The 24,934-nt window shown below is 44.3% G+C and overlaps 4 protein-coding genes across 4 annotated transcripts; all 4 read left to right on the forward strand.

Moving 5' to 3' along the window:
* The first annotated feature begins 139 nt into the window (after window positions 1-139).
* On the forward strand, window positions 140-1,123 carry LOC134398181 (proto-oncogene Mas-like). The gene has a single exon (XM_063125429.1). It carries the CDS (start codon window positions 140-142, stop codon window positions 1,121-1,123), a length of 984 nt encoding a protein of 327 aa, XP_062981499.1.
* Window positions 1,124-2,005: 882 nt separating this feature from the next.
* Window positions 2,006-11,274, forward strand: LOC134398182 (proto-oncogene Mas-like). Its single transcript, XM_063125430.1, has 3 exons — window positions 2,006-2,278; window positions 7,854-8,089; window positions 10,302-11,274. Exons 1-3 carry the CDS (start codon window positions 2,006-2,008, stop codon window positions 11,272-11,274), a joined length of 1,482 nt encoding a protein of 493 aa, XP_062981500.1.
* Window positions 11,275-18,641: 7,367 nt separating this feature from the next.
* LOC134398183 (proto-oncogene Mas-like) lies at window positions 18,642-19,598 on the forward strand. The gene has a single exon (XM_063125432.1). The coding sequence runs from the start codon at window positions 18,642-18,644 to the stop codon at window positions 19,596-19,598; it is 957 nt and encodes a 318-aa protein (XP_062981502.1).
* A 3,940-nt stretch (window positions 19,599-23,538) lies between these two features.
* LOC134398184 (mas-related G-protein coupled receptor member H-like) lies at window positions 23,539-24,429 on the forward strand. Its single transcript, XM_063125433.1, has one exon. The coding sequence runs from the start codon at window positions 23,539-23,541 to the stop codon at window positions 24,427-24,429; it is 891 nt and encodes a 296-aa protein (XP_062981503.1).
* Window positions 24,430-24,934: the final 505 nt, after the last annotated feature.

Raw genomic sequence — 24,934 nt, forward strand, 5'->3', positions numbered from 1 at the left:
AATACAAAAGTCCTTGCCTTGACAGGTAAACCTCTTGAAAGTTTCCTACCTCTATACATTTTAACACCTTAATAATAACAAATTGTGTTTGGTTTTTGGCAGATTGAGAAGAATTATTCGACTCATTGATAGTATCATCATGGCTGAGGCAGTTGGTTTGTCTTCGTACACTGTTACTACAATAAGAAAAAATTACACACAGCCGGGGAATTGGCCAAAGAATGGAAATATTCCAAATTTCCTGGAAATAATAGTCATCTTATCTGTTCCCATCTGCATCTGGGGACTAGCAGGGAATGGAATTGTCTTTTGGTTTCTCTGCTGCAAGTTGAAGAGGACTAAGATCATAATGTATTTCCTCAATTTGGCAGTGGCAGATTTCATTGTGGTTTTCTACTACATGATAGCATTTAGTTTATTTTTGACACCAGTCACTGTCAATATGTACTTTTTACGTGTAATGGAGAATGTTTATTTGATCGGATACAACTCCGGCATCTATTTTTTAACAGCTATCAGTGCTACAAGGTACCTCACGGTCTTTTTCCCAATCTGGTACCAATGTCACCAGCCAAAGCATCTCTCAGTAATTGTCTTTTTGTGGACCTTGTCCTGCCTGATGTCACTGATGGTATATATTGCCTGTTATCCAAGATTCCTCTCAACTCACCGTCTAGGTAGTCTCCGTTGTGGTGCTTCAAGTATATTTGCAGTTATTGTCAACCTCTTTGCTTTCTTTCCCATAATGCTATTTTCTGCTCTGGCAGTTTTTATCAGATTGCAAAAGAAAGGGGGGGAAAGCCCTCCAACAGGACTTGATACCACCATCACAGTCATAGTTATTCTGTTTCTGATTTTTGGTTCTTCAGTTAGATCTGTTGATGCGTATGCCTATTGGGATCAAAGGCTAGGTGCACCATTCCCATTTCTAATTTCTCTGTTGTTTGATTCCATCAAGTGCAGCGCCAACCCTTTTGTATATCTCTTTCTTGGATGGCGGAAGAGAGAGACGAGCTTAGAGCCCCTCTATAAGTTTGTCGAGAGGGCATTGATGGATAAAGGAAGTATGGCAGAGGACACAGACGCAGGACAAAAGCAGGACTCAAGCCATCCTAAGAAATGAGTGGCCTTATAAATGGCCTTATGAATGGAGCAGTGTTGGCTAGCATTTCTACTTCTAGAATAAATGTACTTCAGATAGTTTTACTGTTTGTTACTCATAGCAGGCAATGGAGAAGAATTTCATTCAGTTTGGATTTAGCATGAACTTAATAAATTCACATTTCCCAAATCATAGTATGTGAACCGGAACACAGCTATCTTTTTGTTGCCATGCTTCTCAGAATTTTGTGCATAAAAATGCATATACTAGGGCAAATTGCATAGAGAAGTGCATGTATTAGTGAAACAAATGCACAAAAAGATTATATAAGGGAAAACTACTTGAACAAGATAAATATATTAGTCAAAAATGAGTATAACTGAGTATAAAATGCATATATTAGGAGAAATTTGCATGAAAGTACATACAAATTTTAATGCAAACTGATGTGGAAATGGGATGGACTGAACTAAAGATTGGAAAAATGAGAAACTCAGGGCCGGCACCAGACTATATTGCGCCCTAGGCAGGCGCGTTCAGAAGGCGGCGCCCCCCCACCCACTCGCTCGCTCACTCACTGCTCCCCCCCCGCCCGCTCGCCCGCCCACTCTCTCCCGCTCCCGGCTTTGAAGCCAGGACGCTGGGGTTGGGGGGCCGGAGAGCGTCGCAGGAGAGAACCAGGCCGGGGCGACGCAGCGGTGACGACGACGCAGGGTGGGGCCGCTGCCACCGCGGGCGGGCCCACCGACCCCCTCACAGCCGCAGCCACCGCCTCCAGGACATGAGGAGCCACTGCCACCGCCGCTGCTGAGGGGCCGCCAAGGCCGCCCCCCGCCCGGCTGCCCCTGCTGCTGCTGCCCAAAGCATATCACCTCGTCCAGGTCTCCGTTCTTGAGGGCCCGCATGAACTCCTTGTCGGACATAGCAGCTTCCACCCTGACGGGGGACACGGCAAGAGGGCCCGGCAGCGCTCACGCGAGGAAAGGCGGCGGCAGGAGCAGCAACCACGGCAGCGAGGAGGTGGTGGGCAGAGCTCAGCTGCACCGTAAAGGGGTGCGGCGGCAGTTAGGCTGCTGCCTCTCGTGGCGGGAAAGGGTGGCGGTTACGGCGGTTACCGCTCCAACAACCGTCAGCGCACGCCTGAAGCAGGAAGAGGACCAAGAACCCAGCGCCAATGTTGGCCGGTCAGCTCCAACCCCAGCATCCTGGCTTCGAAGGGACCAGGACGCTGGGGTTGGACGGAGGCTGGGGCGGAGGCTTTGGAACAGCACACCCGGAAGCCACTCTAGGAGAGCAGCTTCCGGGTACGCTGTTCGGCGCCCCCGTTTAGTTGTCGCTCTAGGCGGCCGCCCGAGTTGCCTCTATGGCAGCACTGGGCCTGGAGAAACTGAGAGAAACCAAAATTGACAGGTTAGTCCATCCCTAACCTCTAGGTCACTTTATTCACCTGAGTCCCTACAAAAAACCAAACTTACCTTTCCCACAAAATTGTAGGATTCAACATCTAAGAAAAGCAGAAGCATGATCAGACAAAATTGGAAAAAAACGGAGAGCAATCCTGGTAACTCAGTGAATCATCAGACGGGATGGAAATTGTGTTTCCCTACCATCCCCCCTTCTGTTGCACAATTCTTCCTCTTCCTTCACAGAGAAGAAAGAGGAAGCAAACAATGACCACGTCAGTGGGCATTTTTAACGTGCTGCTTCTGTACACAGCAAGAGATTGCAGCAAGTTTTGCTTCTAAAAATAAATTGGACTTGCTGGGATCTTATTTTGTGAAGGAAAGAGCGGGAGACACATGGGAGGTGGATGGCATTGGTCAAAAGGACTCACAAAACACCGTGAGTGGGCAGTAACGAGCGTGCGATAAAATGCTCATCTGATGATGCTCTCAGACTACTTTTCAGATGCTTGTAGTGTTTGTTAACAAAGAAAATTAAGATTTGCATACATCACCTGACACTTTAACCTGGATTTGATTTCTTAGGAGAAGAGCTAATCAGTAACCAAGGCCGGATCTACACTACTGCTTTAAAGCGCTTTATAACAGTTTTGACAACTGTATATGGAGTGTGTCCTGGGCCCCAACAGTTGTCAAAACTGTTATAAAGCGCTTTAAAGCAGTAGTGTAGATCCTGCCCAGTTCTTTGAGCAGATGACTGCACAAATAAAATACATGCACTTTCTGTCCTAATCACCAGGGGGCTGTCTATACGCTCTGGAAGCCCTGAGATGGTTCCACGGTGGCATGGCTTTTACATGACACAACAGCCACCTCGAAGCCATCACGGGACTTTCCAGAGAAGCCCCGCATTTTAAAAGCTGAGGACTTAACCTGACTTTTCAGGATGGAGTGAGGTGAACCCAGCCCTTCAGCCATCTAACCTTACTCCATCCTTGATGTGGAGGTGCGGCTGGGCAGATGGCAACCTGATTGGTCCACCTGGGCAGAGGGCACCTGGGCAGAGGGCAGGGGGAGGACCGTCGAGCTGAATGGCTGCTGGAACATTCCTGAGCTGCCGTCAGTGTGGGGAGAATTGTTGCTCAGATGTTTCTCTTTAAGGGCCTTTTTCCTGCAGTTTGGCTGCATTGTGAGGTCCTTGGCGGCACATGACATAGTAGCTAGCTTGTTCCCAACCAGCTGCTCCCGTGTGGAAAAGCCACAGTATCAGAGAGTCCGTTTACTCTATTCTTTTAGTTAAAGTGGCTCCCAGTGCTTAATCTGTAATGTGCCCCCATGCCTCTGCATTAAATCCTGGGCATGCCTGTGACCTGGATATGACACGGGCTGGCCCTTCCTTCCCCCATTTACTCCTTTTCCTAGCCTGTCCCCATTGAGAGGCATCTATCCACTTCCTGCGTTAACTCCAGAACTTGGTTAATTTGCTTCTCTGATGTCTTGTTAGCTCCAGAGCTGCACAGCTCCAGAGTTGCAAAGGGACTGTGTTAATTCACTTCTATGATGTGGTGTTAGCTCCAGAAAGTTGGGAGCTGCATTAATTGGGTTCTCTGATGTAGTTTGAGCTTGTGCAATACTTTTTGGAGTGGGGCTTATTTGTTTCAGGGGTTGTCTTCACGGCACTGAGTTGGCACTGCCTCACTTCAAAACCCTGTGGTTTTTCTCTCCCAGGGTGGCATTGGGAAATCCTGACAGTAAGGAGGGAGCATGGGGTTTCCTGCAGCCATCTGCCTACTGGAGCTGCCCCTTGCCCTCTTCCTGGTGGAAGGTGACCAATCGCTAGTCACCTTCCACCAGGGACTGGCCCTGGATTGGCTCCGGAGCAACATTAGATGGCAGAAGAGCCGTACTGATGTCGCTCTGATTGAAAAAATTGGGCTAAGTCCCCCACTTTTTCAATCCGCAGCTTTGCAGGAAAGCCCTGCAGTGGCTGCGAAGCTGTGCCTGTGGCATATAAATGACACAGCGCAGATCCACAGCCACCACGGGGCTTTCTCCACAGCCAGCCAGCCAGCCAGCCAGCGGGGTGCTTTCATGGGGAGCCAGAATTGTTGGTCAGTTACTCCCCATTCCCATTCATTAACAAGTAGTGGCAGAGGGAACCTGGAGAGAGGTGGGCAACAAGCCTCTCTCTGGATGATGTTGGTTTTACTCCACCACCACTTGCCCCCACAGAAGCATGTCTTTTCTGGCACTGAAAAGACAGGTTTTAGGCGCAGCTGGCTCCACTGTGCAACAATGATGGAACGGAGCCGATTTCAGCATACTGCGGAGAATAACAAGAATGTTCACCCCTCCCATGCTCGTGAAGATGAGGCCTAGGTGCCTGTGAATGGAAGGTTTTAGTCTGTTCACAAGTGGATGTGCCATCCAGTGGAGGATCCGGCCTGTCGACAGGGCAGGGAGGCATTTTTTTATTCTTTCCCCTTTTGCCTACAAACCCTCCTATGTTGTACCAGAGGTACCTTCCAGAACGGATTATGGAGGTGGGGGGTTGGGGGGGGGTTGGTTGGTTTGTTTTGCTGGGGGTGGGATAGACACAAGGTGCTGCAGGAGGAAAGGGAAATTGGTTAAACTCGTCTGCCCTCCTTCCACTGGCAAGAGAAGTCCGTGAGCAGAACTCTGCTGAGGGAGATGCTCCAGTTAGAGTGTTACTGGGGATTCAAACCAGTGTCTTCATGACATTAGCAGCCTTTCACCAGTTCTCTCCTCACCTCAGACTGATGTGAATGCTTTAGTCATCAAGGGGCAAAGAGAGGTTCAGAGTGTGGCAATGAGGGATAGGGCCTTTTCGGTGGTAGCCCCCAGACTATGGAATGATCTCCCTGACGAGGCTCGCCTGGCACCAACGCTGCTATCTTTCCAGCGCCAGGTTAAGACTTTCCTCTTTGCCCAGGCATATGGCGGCACATCTTAATCAGCAACATGTTTAGTTTTTTAACGGTTTTTAATGCTTTATGTGTGTATGTTCTGTGTTTTAGAATTTTAAATTTTGTATACTTGTTTTTATCTCAGTTTTTGAGATAAAAAATTGAGGAATACACTGTACTTCTTTCGTCACCACCTTTTTATTCTCTCAGTATTTTAACATTTAATTTTTACTTAAATTTAAATCTTACTGTTTTAACTCTGTATTTTAATCTTATATCAATTTTGCTGCATGGTTTTATCCTGGTTGTGCTTTTTATATTGTATTTGTGCTTTTAACCTGTTGGTTGTTTTATTATGGTTTTAATTTTTGTGAACCGCCCAGAGAGCTTCAGCTATTGGGCGGTATAAAAATGTAATAAATAAATAAATAAATGAATTTCTGTAAACTGCCCAGAGAGCCCTGGCTATGGGAGCGGTATATAAGTGTAATCAATCAATCAATCAATAAATAAAATGACTGAAGCGAAAAGGAGAAGGTTGCAGAATTCTGTCCTAAGACCACAGATAAGGCTGTCGAGAAGCAAAAGTCTCAAGACATGAAGAGAGAGAGAGAGAGAGATGCCAGGGCCAACAAAAAGAATTATGGAGCAAAACCATCTGGAAAGGGACGAGTATATAATATTATAAACTATTAACAAGTTTTCAGAATATGCTTCCAATGCAGAGTTGCGGCTGTCATCTTGTCTGGGCATGCTAAGACCATGAGTTAAATTCAACCAGGAGAATTGGGCCAAATCACGTAATGGTGCATAGCCACACACCCCGACAACCTTTGGTCCTCAGCAGACATGTTGGGTAGAACATTCCCTAGAACCAGCTATGCTACATACAAGGCTTCTCAAGTTGGAGAATTCCCAAGCACAGAAAAGCCGTTTCACCTACTTCGAACCTTCTTCCATTGGGAAGAGGATGCGGGGCAGGTGAAGCTGCGCAGCCCAGCTGCCTAGCCTCATTCGTCCTACTTGGGCGGCACTTGCAGGAGCTCAAGTGTGCAGCTACTCCTCACCCCTTTGTTATCTCTGATCTGTGACAGGAGACAAGGGGATTCCTCAGTGCATTGCTTACCCTCCACTGGGAGGGCGAGTGGCAAACAGGAGAATCTCCTAGTTATTTCTGATCACAAATCAGAGAGAACAAGGGGATTCTTCTCCCCACCTTCTCCCAAAGCCCCCCCCCTCCGGTAGCCTCCAGAACAGGGCTTGGGGAGTGGAGTGGGTGAGCCTGCAGAGGGCGCCCAAGCCTGGATGGGCCACCTCTGCAGGCCATATTAGGTCTGTGGGCCAGAGGTTGCTCACCTATGCAATAGATGATTAAGTTACATGTGCCCATCTACACAAAGAACTCCAGGCTTGCCCCCATCCAAATGTATGGCCATGGCGTTGCAAAGCCCTCCTCCCAAATTTCTGATGTTTATTAATGGATTAATAACCCTTTTCTGTGCACTTTTCAAAAGTGTGCAATTTTCTCCCATTGATTAAAATGTGAAATGCATATTTGTTAATATATAAATGTATATTTCAAACTGCACATTATTTTTTAAAACTTTTTTTTTAACATGATTACAAATTTGGAAAAACACACCACTCCTGCTTACTTTCAGGATTAAGAAAAGGACATATCTGCATGATTTCTGAACACAAAAAAGGTTATTATATAACCCTAACAATTTGTCTTTCAAATTACTGGCGCAGCAGAGAAAAATGAGACACAAGTTAGCATAACATCTAAACAGATGTGTATTTGAGTCACAAGAAGATAACAGTGAGTGTCCCAATATGATACAAACAGGAAATTAAACACATGGGAAAATCAAGGAGAATTTCCGTAGTACTGGAATTCCACAGCACAGGTGCCACAAGCAACAACTCTCCACCCCCACCCACCCCCACCAACTCTGGTAAAAGTTAATCTTAAATAAGATGGAGTTTGAACCTAAAATAAAATCTCTCCAATGATCTCCACTCGGGGAAGGGGGGCAGCAAGAAGGAGATTCTCATCTTCCTGCTCCCAAAGTGGACTCCCAAGCTGTGGCCATCTCTGAGCATGTCTGCCAGCCCCATATAGAGTACATTACAGGAGTCAAGAAGGGAGGCTCTCAGAACATGCAGTTCAGTGGCCAGGTTCTTCATCTCCAGAAAGGGGCACAACAGGTGAACCACCTTTGATAGAGGTGGTTAAACAGTGGTAAAAAGCATCTGAGCTACAGCTGATAAAAGGACATCCAGCAGTGATGCTTTAGGGGCAGTGCCAAACTGTGGATTAATGGGCTCCCAGCCATCAGTTTTTCTGCCTTGTCTGGATTGAGCCTTAGTTTATTCACCCCATCCAGCCCATTACTGACTTTTGTCTCTCCATCACAGAAGCAACCTAATGAAGGAGAAAAAGAGATGGATGTCATCAGCATATTAATAGCAACAACTGCTATTAATAGCAATGACTTCACCCAGCAATTGCTCATGGAAGTCATAAAAGCATGGGAGAAAAGACAGAACCTGGAAGAATCTCCTAGGAAAGTCCCAACTGGTAAGAACAGTAGCAACCCAGCATTGCCTTGTTTGGAATCCCCTGTGACCTCACTCCAGCAGGAAAAGCCAGAGTAAGTCCCCAAATTTTTCCAATGCGGAACTTTGTCTATTTGCCCTGCAGTGGCTGCGAATCACTGGCTGCATCATATAACTGACCAGTACCGATTCTCGGCCACTGTAGGTCAATGACGACATATAGGCAGCTCCCTGTTGACCTTGGCATGAAGATCATCACCCTCTTTCTCATCCTGACTTCAGGCTTGACTCTTGGACTGACTCTGCCCTACGCTCCTGCTTGGCGATTTCATTCAGTCCTAGCGTCTGCTCCTCTGGCTCGACCCTCTCAGACTGCCCACCTCACACACGCTGCTTTTTGACAACACCCACAGCCTGGAGCAGCAGTCAGACTGAAATGAATCTAGGTGGATACCACTGTGAACATTTCATCACACTAACAGTTCCTGTGAGGTCATGAGATTCTCACATTCCATTTGTAATATAGGGAACAGTCATCACAGTGAAGGTGGTCATGACTTTAGAAGGATGGAATCCTGAGATGAGCAGAACTATGATCAAGGAAGGTTGAAAAGATAAGGCTGGTGTATCTACCCTCTTGCCCTCATTTATTTGCATGTCAGGCTTGGTGAGTTTGGCAAGAGCAGCTCAGAAACTGTGAGGACACAACTCAATTCATAACTGCAGATGCCTGAACAACAGATACTGCTGGGTCCCTTATCACAGTCACTTGGTTACTCCGTAGTACTATGGAGTGACCAGATAATTTTCAAGGGTAGAATTGCTTCAGTTCGTTTGTTATGGCTAACTCACATCCCAAGAGGATAGATCCAGGGCCTCTGAGGCAGAGGTGTGTTGGGAATGTCAGGCCAAGGCCTAATCTACACCAAGCAGGATATTGCACTATGAAAGGGGTATGAAAGCAGTATATAAAAGGCAGGAGCCACACCAAGCAGGATATAGCGGTATGAAAGTGGCATATGGTATGTGTCAATGGGCACTTCAATACTGCTATAAAGGAGTTGTGTGGCTCCTGCCTTTTAAAGACCTCTTCCATACTGCTTTCACAGTGCAATACCCTGCTTGGTGTAGATTAGGCCCTAAAGCCTGCTTGTTGTGGTCAGGCCACCTCTCTGTCTCTCCTCTCTCCCCTGATTTAATCCTGGGAGGGGGCATCTTGGAGCTGCCTCTCCCCAGTGTCAACAAGCCCATACTTCCAGCTATGGCGTACTTGACTCAAGCGTGGGTGATTGTGGCACAGCGGTGCCAGCTAGTCCAAATTAGGGCAGTATGATCACAAGGATATCTTATTGCACAAGTATTTTATTAGTACTCTATGGAAGATGACTTCAGTAAGTAATCAGCACACCTTTCATGTTGGTAATCAGGACACCTTTCATGTTGGGTCACGTTACATGTTTCTATGCCTGTCTTCCAAAGGAGGTGCAGAACAGTTGCTTGTTTTTGATTTGTTACTGAGCAAAGAGCAATGGGATGAGATCATGCTCTAAATAGAGAAGTGTGTGTTAACTCAGCCTTCCATGATTTAAAACCACTGAAACTAGTTCTTAAAATGCCTGGGAGAATAAAAATGTCTTCCCTTGGCCACCACTCAAAAGGATGTAAGTAAGGCACACTGCATTTTAACACCTGAATAGCTACAGATGGTAGGGCGCTAATACTTGGTACAGATAACTATGCCTATTTTAATGTTTATGTGGTTATATTTTGGTATCAAATATTCCCATGGTCATATTTTATTGTTGCCTTTGCAAAAATTCAGTGTATAACAGCAATTTCTATACGCACTGAAAAAAGGGGAACACTATCCCTGAGAAATGTGGATTACGTGAACATGATCATGGAGGGGATATTTGGATGGGTGATGTGTATAAGGGCTTTCTGTAGAAGCCACAAAAAGCCAGGCCAATTTTTGCAGCATCCAACTATCCCTATGACCTCTAGATCAAGGGTGGGGGGTTTACTGGCCTCCAGATGTTATTGGACTACAACTCCTATCATCCCTGGCCATTGGCCAAAGTGTCTGGGGCTGATGGGAGTTGCGAGTGAATTCTGAAAGCCTGTCTACAACTCTGTACTGAGCAACCAGCAAAAGGGGGCTGAATGCCAAGTTGGCCTTTCCGGCCCAAGCGTGTGGGAGGGAAATATTGCAACACGAATGTTCTCACCTGTCAGATGTCTCTTTTGAAGATGTCCTCCCTCCCTTACAACATCATAATAATGACAAATTGTGTTTGATTTTGACAGCTGGAGGAGAATGACTGATCTCACTGATAGTGTCATGATGGCAGAGTCAACCACCTTGTCTTCCTCCATTGCTGGTGAAGCCAAGCATTCGGGGCATGAAGTGGGAGCTGCACATATTTTTGAAGAAGAAATTATGCTCGTGGGCATTCCACTAGGGTTTTTGGGATTACTTGGGAATGGAATTGCCAGCTGCCTCTTCTGCTACCAGGCCAAGTTTTCTAGGTTTACTTTATATTTCCAGAATATTGTCATTGCGAATATTACTGTACTCGTGAACCATTTTATATATATGTTTAGAATTTATTTACATTGGGATATCAATAATTTTTTTTTACATATAATTGAGATGCTGGAGATATTAGGATACAACACCAGATTCTATCTCTTGACAGCTATCTGTGTTGAAAGGTGTTTCCTCATCTTTTTCCCAGTTTGGGATAAACACTACCGACCACAGCATTTCACAGCTATGACGAGTGGCATTTGTTGGGCCTTGTCCTGCTTGTTAACAGTGGTGGATAATTTAGCCTGCCTTCCACATTCCCACTCCGCTAAGGGTGAATTTGCAGTCAATTGTAAAAGTATACGTATAGTGAGAATCATCATTGACTTACTGATTTTTCTCCTCATCATGATCTTCTCCACTTTGGCCATTTTGATCAGGATGCAGACCCAACAATCCTCTCCAGCAAGGCTTGATATCACCATTGTGGTCACAGTTCTTCTGTTTCTTCTAACTGACACACCAATTAGAATTAGTACTCTCAGTGCGTTTTGGATTGAAGCAATAGATTATTTTATTCTGACTATCATGATTCATTTATTTGACACTGTCAATTGCACGATTATCCCTTTCATATTTCTGATTGTTGGACGTTGGAAGAACCCGTCAGAACCCATCAAGAAATTTCTCAACAGAGCTTTGCAGGTTGAAGAAAACATGGCAGAGAAGTCACCAACAGCCCAAGAATAGACTTGAAAATTACCTGGACCTCAGAAACCAAATTAAAATTCTTATACAGAGTGGAAGAATTCACCAAGCAAAGCTTTGATAGACACTCTGGAGAGAGGGTTTGGTGTTCATTGCAGAATTTAGGTATTAAGATTTCCCCACCCCCACCCCCTCCTATCTCATCGTGTCATTACTGTATCTTAATAGGACAGTTGTTATACAAGTATGCCTGCATCCCAGTTACTTTGAACTTTGGTCTGTGTAAAATACATTTCCATTTGCACTGAACTCAGTTTTGAACTGTGATTAAGTTTTTGAAGGTATTTGTTCTAATCACAAAGAGAATACATGGATGTGGAGGAGAACTGCTGTCCTACTTTCAAAAGAAATAACATTGCTTCTCAGCACTCAGGCTAAAGTCATTGTCTCTTTGTCCTGCAGTGGCAGCGAATCAACGGCTGTGTCATATAACCGACGCAGCGTTGATGTGGAGCCACTGTGAGGCAAAGACGGCACTTAGACAGCCCCTTGGTCAGTGGGGCTTACTTCTGAAAAGGCATGCATAGGTTTTCACTGTTAATTTCTATGCCTAGCAACTATGGAGCAGTCATGGCTGCACAGATGACTTACAGAGGGGTGTGGAGACTCAGGCTTGGGTCCAAATCCAGCCATCCTGGATTCTCAGGTTCCCAAGAAGTCACTCTCCTGTCTCCTGCCCTCCCCGCCCCCACTCAGCTCTGCCAATTCTTTGGTGTTCCCCAGTGTTTGTGCAAGTCCCCCACCCCCGGTTCTAAATGGCTGGAATGCCTGTCTTAATGCCGAGGCCCACATTAAACATTCTCCTAATCATGCACAGTAGAGCTCTCTTGCAAGTGCACAAAGTCCCAATTTGGATCAGGATTTTGGCGCTTCAGGAGAGGAGGGTTTAAGTTTCCCTCACCACATGTTTTTATCCCAAAATTCTACCTGTCCACCCATTGGGGGGGGGATAATTTTTATTTTCTTAAAAAAAAGAGGGGGAAGGCTTCCATTGATTCCAACAGAAACTTCTTTTTCTTTTAACCCCTCTCCCATGGGAGGTGGAGTTAGGGGAATTTTATGGTGAAAATGGTAAGGAGAGCTTAAACCCTCCTCTCCAGAAGCACTATGGTCCTAATCTGAATCAGGGCCATGCTTGCTTGCAGGAGAGTAGGGGGAAAATCACACCTAGCTCCACTATGCATGATTAGGAGAATGTTTAGTTTGGGAATCAGAGCTTTAAGCTACAATATCTTTTGTTTGATTTGGCCCCTCCCCTTTTGCCTTGGGTCCTTCCCACTGCCGGAACGCAGCCCCTAAGAGCTTCTCCGAAATTGAATTTGGCCTTTGGACCAAAAGAGGTTTAACACCCTTGGCTTACGGCTAAATATAATTGTGGAAAAAGGAGGGGAGACTGGCTCTGGTGCGAAGATTTTTTTATTTTTCTTGTTAAAAAAGTTTTCAAAACTTCACGAATAGCCCAACATTTCGGATGATCACAATCCTTCTTCAGGGGCTGTTTTGAAATGTTGGCTAATGTGCGTCCACAGTGAAGTATTCTGCCACAAAACTGTGCTGGCAATTTCTTATGAAGGAGTTGCCTCTCCAAGCTGCAATATCAAGAGAGAGGCAACTCCCTCGTAAGAAATCGCCAGCACAGTTTTGTGACAGAATACTGTGGACGCCTATTAGCCAGCTTTTCAAAACAGCCCCTGAAGAATGATTGTGATCATCAGAAACATTGGGCTATCCGTGAAGTTTTGAAAACTTTTTTAACAAGAAAAATAAAAAATCTTCTCACCAACACCAGAGCCAGTCTCCCCTCCTTTTTGCACATACTTTTGGTGCTTCTACCCTCCATCCCATCCATAAATATAACTGTGGGCCTAACTGCAAAGCCCTGCCATGGCACCTCAGAGCCCAACTGTAGTGGGAAACAAATCAGCAGATTGTGTCTGCCTAGGCCTTGAGCCCCACCTTAAGCCCATCTGCTTAAGGGAGAGGGCAAAAAGGGAGAGGGCAAATGCATTACACAAACACACAAAAGGATGTTGATATGCATTTTATTTACATATGCTAATTTATATGTATGGATGCAAATTTATAAATAATTACTATAACTGAAATAGAAATACAGTACATCTCACCAGAGAGTGGAAGAATGCAACTAGGTGACCCGTTTGCCTGCCTATTCAACCTGCTGTCCAGATGCTAAATGTTGATGTGCAGCAGTTCTTATGGTTCACCATCTTTAAACTGTAATTGGACAGGACTGCCCATCAAATCAAGGATGCCTTCAAATAGAGGACCATCCTTTATAAAAGATTATGTCATCTATAGAAATCTGGTGAAATTGCACTGGTGCAATTCCTCATCACCAGGGCTAGCCCAGGGCATGTTCCTACTTGAGGTAAAACAGCAAATGCACCCCTCCCATCCCTATCATGTTCCCCAGCCTGGATTCCCCCCTCTGCTCCAAAAAGGACTCAGAGGCAGAGGACACTTCCTCCATTAACCCAACCCTTGCTGTGCTGAGACCTTCCAGGCCACAAGATGTGGCTCCACCTGACTCCTCAGACGCAGAGGACACTTCTCCATTACAGCCTTCACTACCCACAGCCCATAGGAGCCAGCAGCTACCAAATCAGTCAATGGCTCTTTAAGAAACAAACTGTTTCTTTGAGGGGGTGAGGCTAACTGCAGTCGAGAGCTCCTGGGCTTTATGAGATTTCAGAAAGCCTCTGACAGTTGCTGAGTCAACAGCTCTTCTTGGCCGAGTCTCAGCTAACTTGGAGCTGTGCAAGGTTTTGAAAGATCCTGCCTGGTCTAAGCTTGGCTTGATAGTCACCTGACCTGTGACCTGACCTGATGCAACTGGACTTGACCTGACCCGACTCAACTCGATCTGATGAGATGTGACCTGATTTGATGTGACTGGACTTGCCTTGATGTGACATGACATGAAACTTGCCTTAACTGTGCTTTCTTGCACGTACCCTGCTTTAGTGGTTTTGGCATATCTGGGTGCCTTGAACTGAGCTGGTTAGGACAATTGCAATTAATGTGCAGAATAACCTAATCAGACCCAAATTATTATCACAACAGTAAATTAAATAACTGCCCTTTCATGACATCCAAAATCAGTTGCCTGAGAAGACTGCCACACTCCATATGATTCCTGCCATAAAGGTCACATTTCTAGACTGTTATAGGAAGCATTACTAGAAGATTCCAGGTTGCTTTCTAGGATACTCTGGAGATGCACAAGGAATGAAGGTTCTATGGGTACAGCCTGTTCCTAGAGAATTTTTCTTCTCTCTTTTTAAAATCTTTTTTTCACTGGTGGTAGATTCTGAAGATCTGGGTTGGGGGGCACCAGCCAGGAGGCCACTTCCAGCATGTGGGCTCCACTTTTTGCATCCCTGTTAAAGAATTGAGAACAGAACCAAGGGAATGAAAAGTGGGGGGAAACCAAATGGGAATGGTCATCATCATTTCCCCAGATATATAATTACAAACTGGTGGGCATTTTCCTAATGATTTTATAATATGGATGAAAAATAAAGTTGTGATGGTAATTATGTCAGCTTATCAAATGCCCATGAAGACATTAAGGACAGCATTATGCCTGAGCCATGGAAATGGCTAGCATTTGGAAAGCATATGCCCTTTTTCTACCCCATGAATGAGATGTCTTGATTAATTCACATAAGGACATATGTTTTCTCTGTTTTAATATGGAGTAATTACTGTGTACATGGGGAAAGTCTTAATGAACATATTTGCTTGTCACACAATTGATGCAGGAGAGGAAAAGTAAGACATAAATGTTTTAATTTATTTATTACATTTCTATACCGCTCAATAGTTGAAGCTCTCTGGACAGTTCACAAAAATATAATTGCCTAAAGAAATGCACTTGATCCCCAAGAATCTATTAAAAGCAGAATGGTGGGTGCTGAGTTCTCTTTGGATTCATTGATATTTTTATTTAGAGATGTTAAGATATAGAAAAGAGGAAAAACAGTGAATCCAGTACTATGTTGGGAATTCAGATATTCTTTGTAGGGGAAAACTCAACTGACTTTCCTTTGGGAGGGAATTCCGAAACATAGGTGCCAGCACAGACACATATTTCTTAGTATATGTTAACCTCTAATGGATGTGACATCCAACGTAACTTCTCTCCAGTAAATCTTAATTCAATGGGTAGGGGGAAATATATGAGACAAGATATTCCCTTAACTATTCAGGACCAAGACCATTGTTACTTTAAAGGTTAAAATCAGTGCCTTGTGACTGGACACAGATAACCAGTGAAATATGTAGAGATTACGTTAGCATTTTATTTCCTCTGTGGCTTGTGCTGCACAAAATATAACGTGTTGCATACTGGACCACTTGAAATTTCCAAACTACCTTCATGTGCAGTCCTTACATTCACTTTCCTAAAGTGTATCTTGACTTGCACAACGATGTCTCCAAAAAAGGGTACAATTGGCCTACCAGACAAACCTGGCAAAACACATTACTAGCTAAGACTGATGTGGTATTCACAGAGAATTACCATTGCAACTGCAGAAGGAAAGGAGAAATAGAGCAGGTTAACAGCAGCATACGGATTGCACTATGCTACAAATCCCTGGAATGATTTAATGTAGATCATGGGAGAAAACATGGAACCCTCCAAACACATGTAGAAAAACTTCCCCACAGATAAACAGAGCACTGTCCCAGCACCACTTTCTGGAATATCCCCATTAAGTTGGCATGAAACCAGCATAACATTGTGCCTTCCACTCTTATCCTGTGCAGGCTATTCAAAAGGTTACTATGTTTGATGCCTGGTGATAAGAGAAAACCAATAAGAGAACTGAGATAACCAATAAGGACTAACAAGCCCTACATCTCTTCCAGGAATAGGTAATCTAGCAGACTTTCATGATCTGAAGCCAGATTAAAATGGCTCGAGAGTGATTCCACTGTGAGTTTAACCTCACTTCAGCTAATAGTAGATATGAGGTCATGAGATTCTACGATTCCATTTGTTACACAGCGAACACATCATAATACTAGCACTGCTGACCATATCTTTGCAGAATTACACTATAGTGAAGAGCAGAACCATAACCAAAGAAGATCGAATAGAAAATTGGAGCGGAGCCATGTTAGTATTAACTTTTCTAGCTTGCAGATCCTTACACCAGTTTCATTTTTAAAAGCCACATTGTCCATTAGTCACATCACAACTGTTTAAGAGGCTTCATAGGACAGTGACCAGATCATTACGTAGATTGTTTCACAATGGAGTGCTGGCTCCAGGTTTTTGAGGGCCCTTGGGCAAGACGTCTTCAACAGGGTCCCTCCAGCCTTCTCACTGCCATTGACGCCAGCTGCTCCTCCTCCTCTTCCTCCTCATTGGTACTGCTTGCTTGCTTGACAGGCAGAGAGCTGGGGAATGAGCAGCCAGTGGCACCTACAGCTCCTTCTTCTTGCTACCCCCTTTGTCTGGACAAGAGCGAGAGGCAAGTGAACAGGCAGGTTGCAGTGGTGGCGAGGAGGAGGAAGTCCAGGGGGATTGTGTCAGTGGGCCCCTGGCAAGGACCCAACCATGCTATCCCTTGATGCCAGCCCTGGCACAAAGAATATAACTCCCATCTTCTAGAATTCTATGATGGATGGGAGTGGCAGAGGAGGAAAGAGGGAAACAGAATAAAAGAGAGAAAACCAAATGACCACCATCCACTTGCTTCTGTACCGTTCTTTCCAAAATGAAGGCTTCTGCATTTACCTTTGACTCCCAGTTGCTTGAGTGTCATTCATGCAAAATTGGGTGACCATATATGAAGAGGAGGACAGGGCTTCTGTATCAACAGGTGTCACTTGTATGCATGCAGCACGTGGGGAAATCCCATCTCTTCATCCCAACAGTTAAAGCTACAGGAGCCCTGCCCTCTTTTGTATTTGGTCACTCTTAGGGATGCCTAAGCAGATGGGCAAACAGGGAGGGTGGTGGTTACAACCGTCCCTACATGATACAGACAAAACGCAAGCACATGCAGCCCCTTTCCACGCAATCCCCTCTCCCAGTGAAAAAGTGTTATTGTTTGCTTTTACAAGGGCAATACTAGAATCAAGGAGATCGCTCTGCTCTGCAATTGCTGCCCAGAGAACTTTTAACCCTTTCTGTTCAATTCCCAGGTACACACCAATGAGAGAAGTGAAATTGCTTGCTTTGGGGGGGGGGGGCGGGGAAGCAGACTTCCGACATTGTGAATGTACTGTGGGATCTTTCTAACAGTGGCTGAGGTAGGGATCGGAGGCAGAGGAACTGAAAAGGGGAGGCAAGGAAGTGGAAATGAAAATGTTCATGCTGAGAGTGGGGAATGGCTGAGGTGGACAGCGAGGCAAACAATGCCGACATCCCAACACATCCTGCCAGGACCTACCCACCAGTGTAAATTCCAGGTTGTGTTAAGCCATTGAACAAAAACTGGCTGTGTAAAGAGCAAATTTAAATCCTGCAAAGAATCTGGAAGAAAAAGGTGCAGTAAATCACAGGATAAAAGCCTCTGTGTGGAGAAGGGGAGAGAGAAAGAAATGGGTGTTACAGAGATAGAGAGCGAGAACAACAACAACAACAACAATAATACTTTCTTTCTTACCCGCCTCTCCATTTTGATTGAGATGGGGAACAACAGTAAATATAAAATTCATAAAACTGGGGGGGGGGATAACATAATATACATCCTTAAAACATTCTAAAAACATCCTAACATTCCACTGAATAGGCCTTCCGGAAGAGATCGGACTTGATATCTTTCTTGAATGCTAATAGATTGTTAAGTTGGTGAGTCTCCTCCAGCAGGCCATTCCACAGTCTGGGCGCAGCAGAAGAGAAGGTCCTCAGGGAACAATACAATGTGGCAAACTCCACCCGTTATCAACTCTGGCTCTACCTACCATAGCTATGGACCCTGATTGATGTTTCCAATGGCCCTTCAAAGGAAAAGGGTTCACCAACCCCGTTCTGTGGAATATCAGGATGTGCTGGAATGATTATAGAAAGCTCAGACCAGATTTTGTATCATTCCACCATCCTTCTAGAAGTTCTCTAAATAAAGGCTGGAATCCCCCTCACAAGGCTGTACTGAGCAGTCATTCCAGGTTGGGGAGCAGGGGGTCAAATCCCATGTCAGCCTTTCCCCAGCCCAAACCTGTGGGAGCAGAACATTACAGCCCAAACATCTGTGCCTGACAGGTGATACTCTTGAAGGTTTCCTATTATATTCCAACATCGAATCATTGTAATGAGAGGAAATTCTGTTTGACTTTTCAGGCTGAGAAGAATTTTGGAACACAATGATAGCATGGTGATGGCAGAGGCAAGCGTCTTGTCTTCTCACACTGCTGGTGCAGACAAGAAAATGGGCAAAATTATAGATTCTTCATACACTTTACAGGAAAGAATGCTGTTCACATCTATTCCACTCTGTGCTTTGGGACTGACAGGAAATGGAATTGTCTTGTGGCTTCTCTGCTGCAAGATAAATATGAAGTTAAAACTGTATTTTTTAAGTGTGGCAGTTGCGAATCTGATTATCATCTTCTGCAACTTTGTCATCGTTGTTTTATATTTTACTCAAATTTATCCCAGTTTAATGTTTCAACGTGTAATGCAGATTCTGCACATATGTGGATATGACACCAGCTTCTATTTGTTTACAGCTATCACTGTGGAAAGGTGTCTCAATGTCTTTGTCCCCGTCTGGTATCAGTATCACAGGCCTAATAATTTCTCAGCCACCGTATGTAGCGTTTTGTGGGGGCTCTCTTTCATCTTGTCTTTTGTGGACTATTATGCCTGCTCTCCAAGATTCCAAGTAGACTTTCACACTTTTGTTGTCGCTTGTCGAACATCAACCATAATCGATACCGTCATTGAGTTGTTTATTTTCCTTCCCAGCTTACTCTGCTGCACTTTGGCCATTTGGATCAGAATGCAGAAAAGAGAACCAGGAACGGCCCCAGCTAGGCTTGATATCACCATTGTAGCTGTAGTTCTTCTAATTCTTATACTTAATACCCCAGTTAGAACTGCTCATATCATGACCTTTTGGACTTACAGAATAGATAGGTATATGCTGAATAACATCTCACTGCTAATGGATTCTCTTAATAGTACTTGCAACCCTTTTGTATACTTTTTTGTTGGAAATTGGAAGAGGCAGAAGTCCTCGGAGTCAATCCTTATGTTTCTTGAGAGGGCTTTGAAAGCTGAAGAACTCAAGGCAGAAAGAACAAAAGGAGGCCAAGAGCAGGCCTGAACAGGAGGTGGCTAAACTAAAAACTGCATACATAGAGGAAAATTCAGTTGCATTCCCAGGCTCAGAATAATAATAATAATAATAAATATTTTTTTTAAATCAAAATACTTTAAGCTACTGTTTATTACTATTTATCCTCTATTTGATGGACTGCCAGAAGATTGTCCTCTATTTGAAGCGCCGTCCTGTCCAATTCCAGTTTCAAGATAATCAACCATAAGAACTGTTGCCCATCAACAGTGAGCACACATGGCAGCAAGGTGAACAGGCAGGCACATAGGTCACCTGGTCAAAGACTTCCGCTTTGTACTGTGTACTGCATTTCTGCTATCAATCTTTCTAATTTTGTATCCATACATATAATTAGCATATGCAAATTATATGTAAATCAGTTTCTTTTTGGGGGGTGAAGGGGGGATGCTCAGGAGACACCTGGTAGAATCCTTCTGCCAGAGTGCCTTTCTGGGCTGGTGCTTAGGTTCCAGAAGGTGTTGCTAGGGCATTTTGGATTAATACCTTGGCCTTTGATCTGTGGTGTGTCCAGCCTGTCTCTATGCTATTGGACAACTACATGACACCACTTGGGAGGGGCAGAAACAAAAAGAAATGAGGAGGAACCCCTCACTGGAAGAATGAAAAGAAAGGGAAAGGATCCACCAAGACTCCTCAAGTTAAGTGCACTGTGCTTGGGAAGCCCAGTGTGTTGTATAAATACCAAAAGCCTCAATATAATTTATCTAAACTGGAAAAGTTAACACTCATATAATAAACATTTAGCAATCATTTAATGAACATTTAGCAAACATTTAACGAACAATGTGCATGAATCACAAGGTTACATATTTATTTATTTAAAATATTTATATCCCGCCCTATATCACTAAGATCTCAGGGCGGCGTACAGATAAAAACATACAGTATAAAACAATAAATATACACAGTTAAAAACAAATTAAACCATAATCCAAGTTAAAACAATATATAATTTAAAAGCAATAGATACAGTTAAAACAGTTAAAACAATGTGCCAGTGAGTTTAACCATCAAACGCTTTGTTAAAAAGCCATATTTTTACTTGGCGTCGAAATGAAATCAATGCCTCCAAGGGGAGAGCATTCCACAGTCGGGGTGCCACCACAGAGAAAGCCCTCTCCCTTGTCCCATCATAATGTATATGTTGCATTGATGGGATGCGGAGGCAGGCTCCTCCAACAGATCTACGGTCTCAGGCAGGCATATATAAGGAGAGGCTCTCTCTCAAGTATCGAGGTCCCAAACCGTTTAGGGCTTTAAACGTCATTACCAGCACCTTGAATTCCGACCGGAAGCGTATAGGCAGCCAGTGCAGTTCCTTTAAGACCGGTGTTATGTGGGCTCTATAAGATGTACCCGCCAGCAGTCTAGCTGCTGCATTTTGCACTAGCTGCAACTTCCGTGTCGTCTTCAAGAGCAGCCCCACGTAGAGTGCATTGCAGTAGTCTAATCGGGAAGTTACCAGTGCATGCACTACTGTGGCTAGGTTGTCTCTGTCCATAGCTCTGTTGATAGCTCTGTAATTTTTAACCATATGTAATTTTTATCATGTATAGTATAGCAAAATGTCAAGTTTGTATGTGTTGCAATGATCTGTGGATTGAGCAATAAACATATTGATTGAAAAAAGAATCTGTATTTTAAGTGCTTAGTGTTCATTGTTTTATGTGTATATTAAAATTAGTGTATCTTCTACATCCTTAACTTCTCTGCTAGCCACTGTACTACCTAGGTTAACGTTAACACCAGTTGTTTCTGTCTGATTTATTGCTCCTAAGAAAATCGAGTTAATTGTTTTAAATACTAAGCTGTTTACATTGTTTTAGGCTGTTACATGGTTTTATGTGTTGGTTTCAGATGTTTTGTGAATTATACATTGTTGGCAAATCTCTTAAAAACAAAAACGCACAGCCACATTTACCCTGTCTCTTTCCTACTACAGATTATCTATTCTACCTGGATGAGCAAGCGGGCTCTGTGCCAAACCCAAGCCAAGAGCCAGACTGAAATGGATCCGGAATTCCACCATAAGCATCACCGAACTGTGTCTATCAGTTGCCGTGAAGTCATAAGATTCTCATTCTGTTTGTTACATAGGGCATGTACTGCATCATAGCAAAGTGCTTCATAAACCTCCCTAGGATTAAACTTCTATGAGCAGACACATGATCAAAGCAAGCCGAAAGAAACACCAGAGTGTAGCCATGGTATTATTTGTTTTTCTATCTTGCACCCATCCAAAAGAGTTTCATAAAAGCAAACTAAGAAAAAAGCTACCATTTTTAAATTACTTTCATGATGTGTCTGTTTAACAGCCATCCTGGGAACTTGCATGTTTGGGTGGCTGCTGAGCCCCCAGAGGCCTGGGATGGCCCACCCCCAATTCCCAACCTGGGCTTCTTTAAATATATATGTATATCTTGTGGGACTCCAGTGTCAAACAACTTTGGTGGCCATCTTGAATTTGCCCCCAATCCCTTAGACATTAAGACATTTTGGAGTGTGTGAGCGAGCGTGTTCACGCGCAGGTGGGGTGAGGGGAGAATGGACTCTGCCACATTGAAGGCAGGGGGAGGCAGCTCCAGTACCCAGATGACCGTCAGAAACCCTGTGCTCCCTCCCGGCATGGGGATTACCCAGCGCTATCCCGCAGGAGCAAAATTGCAGGGTTTAGGGGAAATGTAGCACCAAGTCATTACCCCCACAAAAAATTCAGATTTGCCCGAGGTAAGAGCTCTGGAGCTTGATGTTCAGGAGATGGTAATCAGCTGGAATGTTTGCTATGTGTGAAAAGTCTTCAGGCAGGTCTGATGCGCATTCTCCTCCACCTTTTACTGGTTGTGCTTGCTCCCTGCTAGTTGTTCTTTTTACTCCTTTAGTTTTAATTTTACGCTGCAAGTTAACATGCAAAACCCATAAACAGAACATGACTGGGACAATTTTCAGTAATTTAACAGTGACTTTTGAATTATCTTGCTTTTAATAACACTTCCATCACCTTGCCAGGATCAGATGATGAGAACAGCTTTGTCAAGTTGGTGCCTTCCAGATGCTTTAGACTTCAATTCCCATGAGCTCCAATCACCATAGTCAATGGCCAGGAATGCTGGGAGTTGTAGTCCAAAGTACCTGGAGGGCACCATGTTGGAGAAGGCTGAGGTAGGGGAAGTTGGATGGATGTTTGGTGCAAAGGCCTACTGTTGGGATGGTGAAAGTTAATGCAGATTTTGTGGGCTCCTACCATTCCTTTCTCTCTACATCAAGAGCAGGCAACCTCTGGGCCTCAAGGAGTCACATTGCCTTCCCCCAGGCCCTACCACGGGCTGCACCCCAGCCTGCCACCATTGCATTTGCTGCTGAAATGTGGTGGAAGTGGCATGGTGGCAAAAAAGTGGGGATTGTTTGGAAGCCAAGCCGCACTCCCAAGAGGCTTCCAGGAGCACAGTCCAAACATACCTTGTTTCAAAGGAAAATGCTCTTTCTTTGCCATTGCCTTGGCAAATTTAGCAGCAGCAGCGGTGTTGGTGATGCATAGAAAGTGGGCCATGTTGTTGCCCACCCTACTCTAAATGACATCTGAGAGCCTCCGGCACAACTGAGTACTAGGCAGCCAAAGACAGGAGGGAATTGCTAGGATGAGCTTTTCCAGTCAAATCTTATGGGAGTGCTATATTCTAACACAAATATCCTTGCCTGGCAGGTGATGGCATTAGAGCTTCCTTACTTCAGTCACATCTCAACGCTATCATAACAAACTGTCTTTGTTTTGGGCAGATTGAGAAGAGCGACGGAACAAATTCATAATCTCATGTGGGCACAGCGAAGCAATTCATCTCCCTGTCCTTGCTGATACAGTGAACAAAATGATGCAGACGTGGAGCAGACAGCACCCTACATTGATAAAACAATGATAATCATAGCTATTCCTATCTGCATTTTCGGATTACTTGGGAATATACTAATCATTGCATTTGTTTCCTGGAAGATCAAGAAGACTAGGTTCACGGTGTATATCCAGAATGTGGCTGCTGCTGATTTAATTGTTCTGCTTTATCAATATACTTACTTTATGTTATTTTTAAAACCAAGCCCCCTCAGTGCACCTGCTTCACATTTTTTAGAGTTGATGTATGTTCTTGGATACAACACCAGTTTCTATATTTTAGCAGCTACCTGTATTGAAAGGTTTTTGTTAGTCTATTTCCCCATTTGGTATCAACATCACCAGCTGAAGAATTTCTTGGCTTTTTGTATCATGTTGTGGGTCTTCTCTGGCCTGGTATCACTTGTGGAATATTCTGCGTGCAACCCAAGATTCTATGCTTACCTGAAAGAAGATACTTTCTATTGCCATGCCACAATTATACTCCAAATGATCACCGAGTACCTGATTCTTATTCCCATCGTGGTCTTTTGCAATTTGGCCGTTGTTTGCAGAAATCAGAAAAAAGGACAGCAAGTGCGCCCAGCGATGCTTGACATCACCATCACAGCTGCACTTTTCCAGTTTCTGATATTTGATGCCTCCATTAGACTTGTCCGCAAGATAGAACATTGGTTTGATTCAATAGATGTACCCATCTTTACAACTTCTGTGTTACTTGATTCCATAACCAGCAGTATCAATCCTTATTTATATTTCCTCATTGGAGCTTGCCATAGGAAATCCTGTGACCCCCTCGAGTTTTTACTCAAGAGCGCTTTGGAGGATGAAAGAAACATGGTAGGGGGGACACAAGCAGACCAAGCGCAAGCACAAATATATTCTGAACCTCAGGAGCCCCCAAATCATTCTTAAATGTGAGGAATACTATCTTGAGTTCCCAGCTCCAGAATAAATGTATTACAAATCATATCTTTTACTGTTCGTTACTTCTGATTTAGCCACCCAGGCTTCCCAAGTCCACTGCACCTTTTATTTGGGTCACAGGATGTTTGGAGGGAAGAACAAGGAGGCATCTGGTGGGTGAGAACCTTAACTTTGCAAACACTTTGCAGCAACTAAAAGGTAGGAGTGAATAGACCACTCTAGGAGGAGACTGACTTCTCAAAGCAGGAAATCGTGGGGGGAGTAGGCTAGTTATTTACGCATGGCCAAGGAAGACGAAGTGCTTTACCAGGAAAAGGAAAAGAAAAGAGGGTAGACAGATTTGCATATGCATATGTGTGCAAAATTTTGAAATAACGGCTAAAATTGAAAAAGAAAGACAATACAATCTCACCGTAGTGGGGACCCAGGTGCTAATGGTTGGTGGGTAACTTCAAGGCTGCCCTGGTGCTCTCTCTTCTTACAGTTCTTTATC

This window comes from Elgaria multicarinata, chromosome 4 (assembly GCF_023053635.1).
Source record: "Elgaria multicarinata webbii isolate HBS135686 ecotype San Diego chromosome 4, rElgMul1.1.pri, whole genome shotgun sequence".
Lineage (NCBI taxonomy): Eukaryota > Metazoa > Chordata > Lepidosauria > Squamata > Anguidae > Elgaria > Elgaria multicarinata.

What these genes read in the sequence shown, in the direction of transcription:
- LOC134398182 (XM_063125430.1), top strand. Translation starts at nt 2,006, where the DNA reads ATGAACTCCTTGTCGGACATAGCAGCTTCCACCCTGACGGGGGACACG. An exon ending in ACCAAGAACCCAGCGCCAAT is followed by an intron (nt 2,279 to 7,853) that starts GTTGGCCGGTCA and finishes TCTCCATCACAG; the next exon opens with AAGCAACCTAATGAAGGAGA. An exon ending in CTCCAGCAGGAAAAGCCAGA is followed by an intron (nt 8,090 to 10,301) that starts GTAAGTCCCCAA and finishes TGATTTTGACAG; the next exon opens with CTGGAGGAGAATGACTGATC.
- LOC134398183 (XM_063125432.1), top strand. Translation starts at nt 18,642, where the DNA reads ATGGTGATGGCAGAGGCAAGCGTCTTGTCTTCTCACACTGCTGGTGCA.
- LOC134398181 (XM_063125429.1), top strand. Translation starts at nt 140, where the DNA reads ATGGCTGAGGCAGTTGGTTTGTCTTCGTACACTGTTACTACAATAAGA.
- LOC134398184 (XM_063125433.1), top strand. Translation starts at nt 23,539, where the DNA reads ATGATAATCATAGCTATTCCTATCTGCATTTTCGGATTACTTGGGAAT.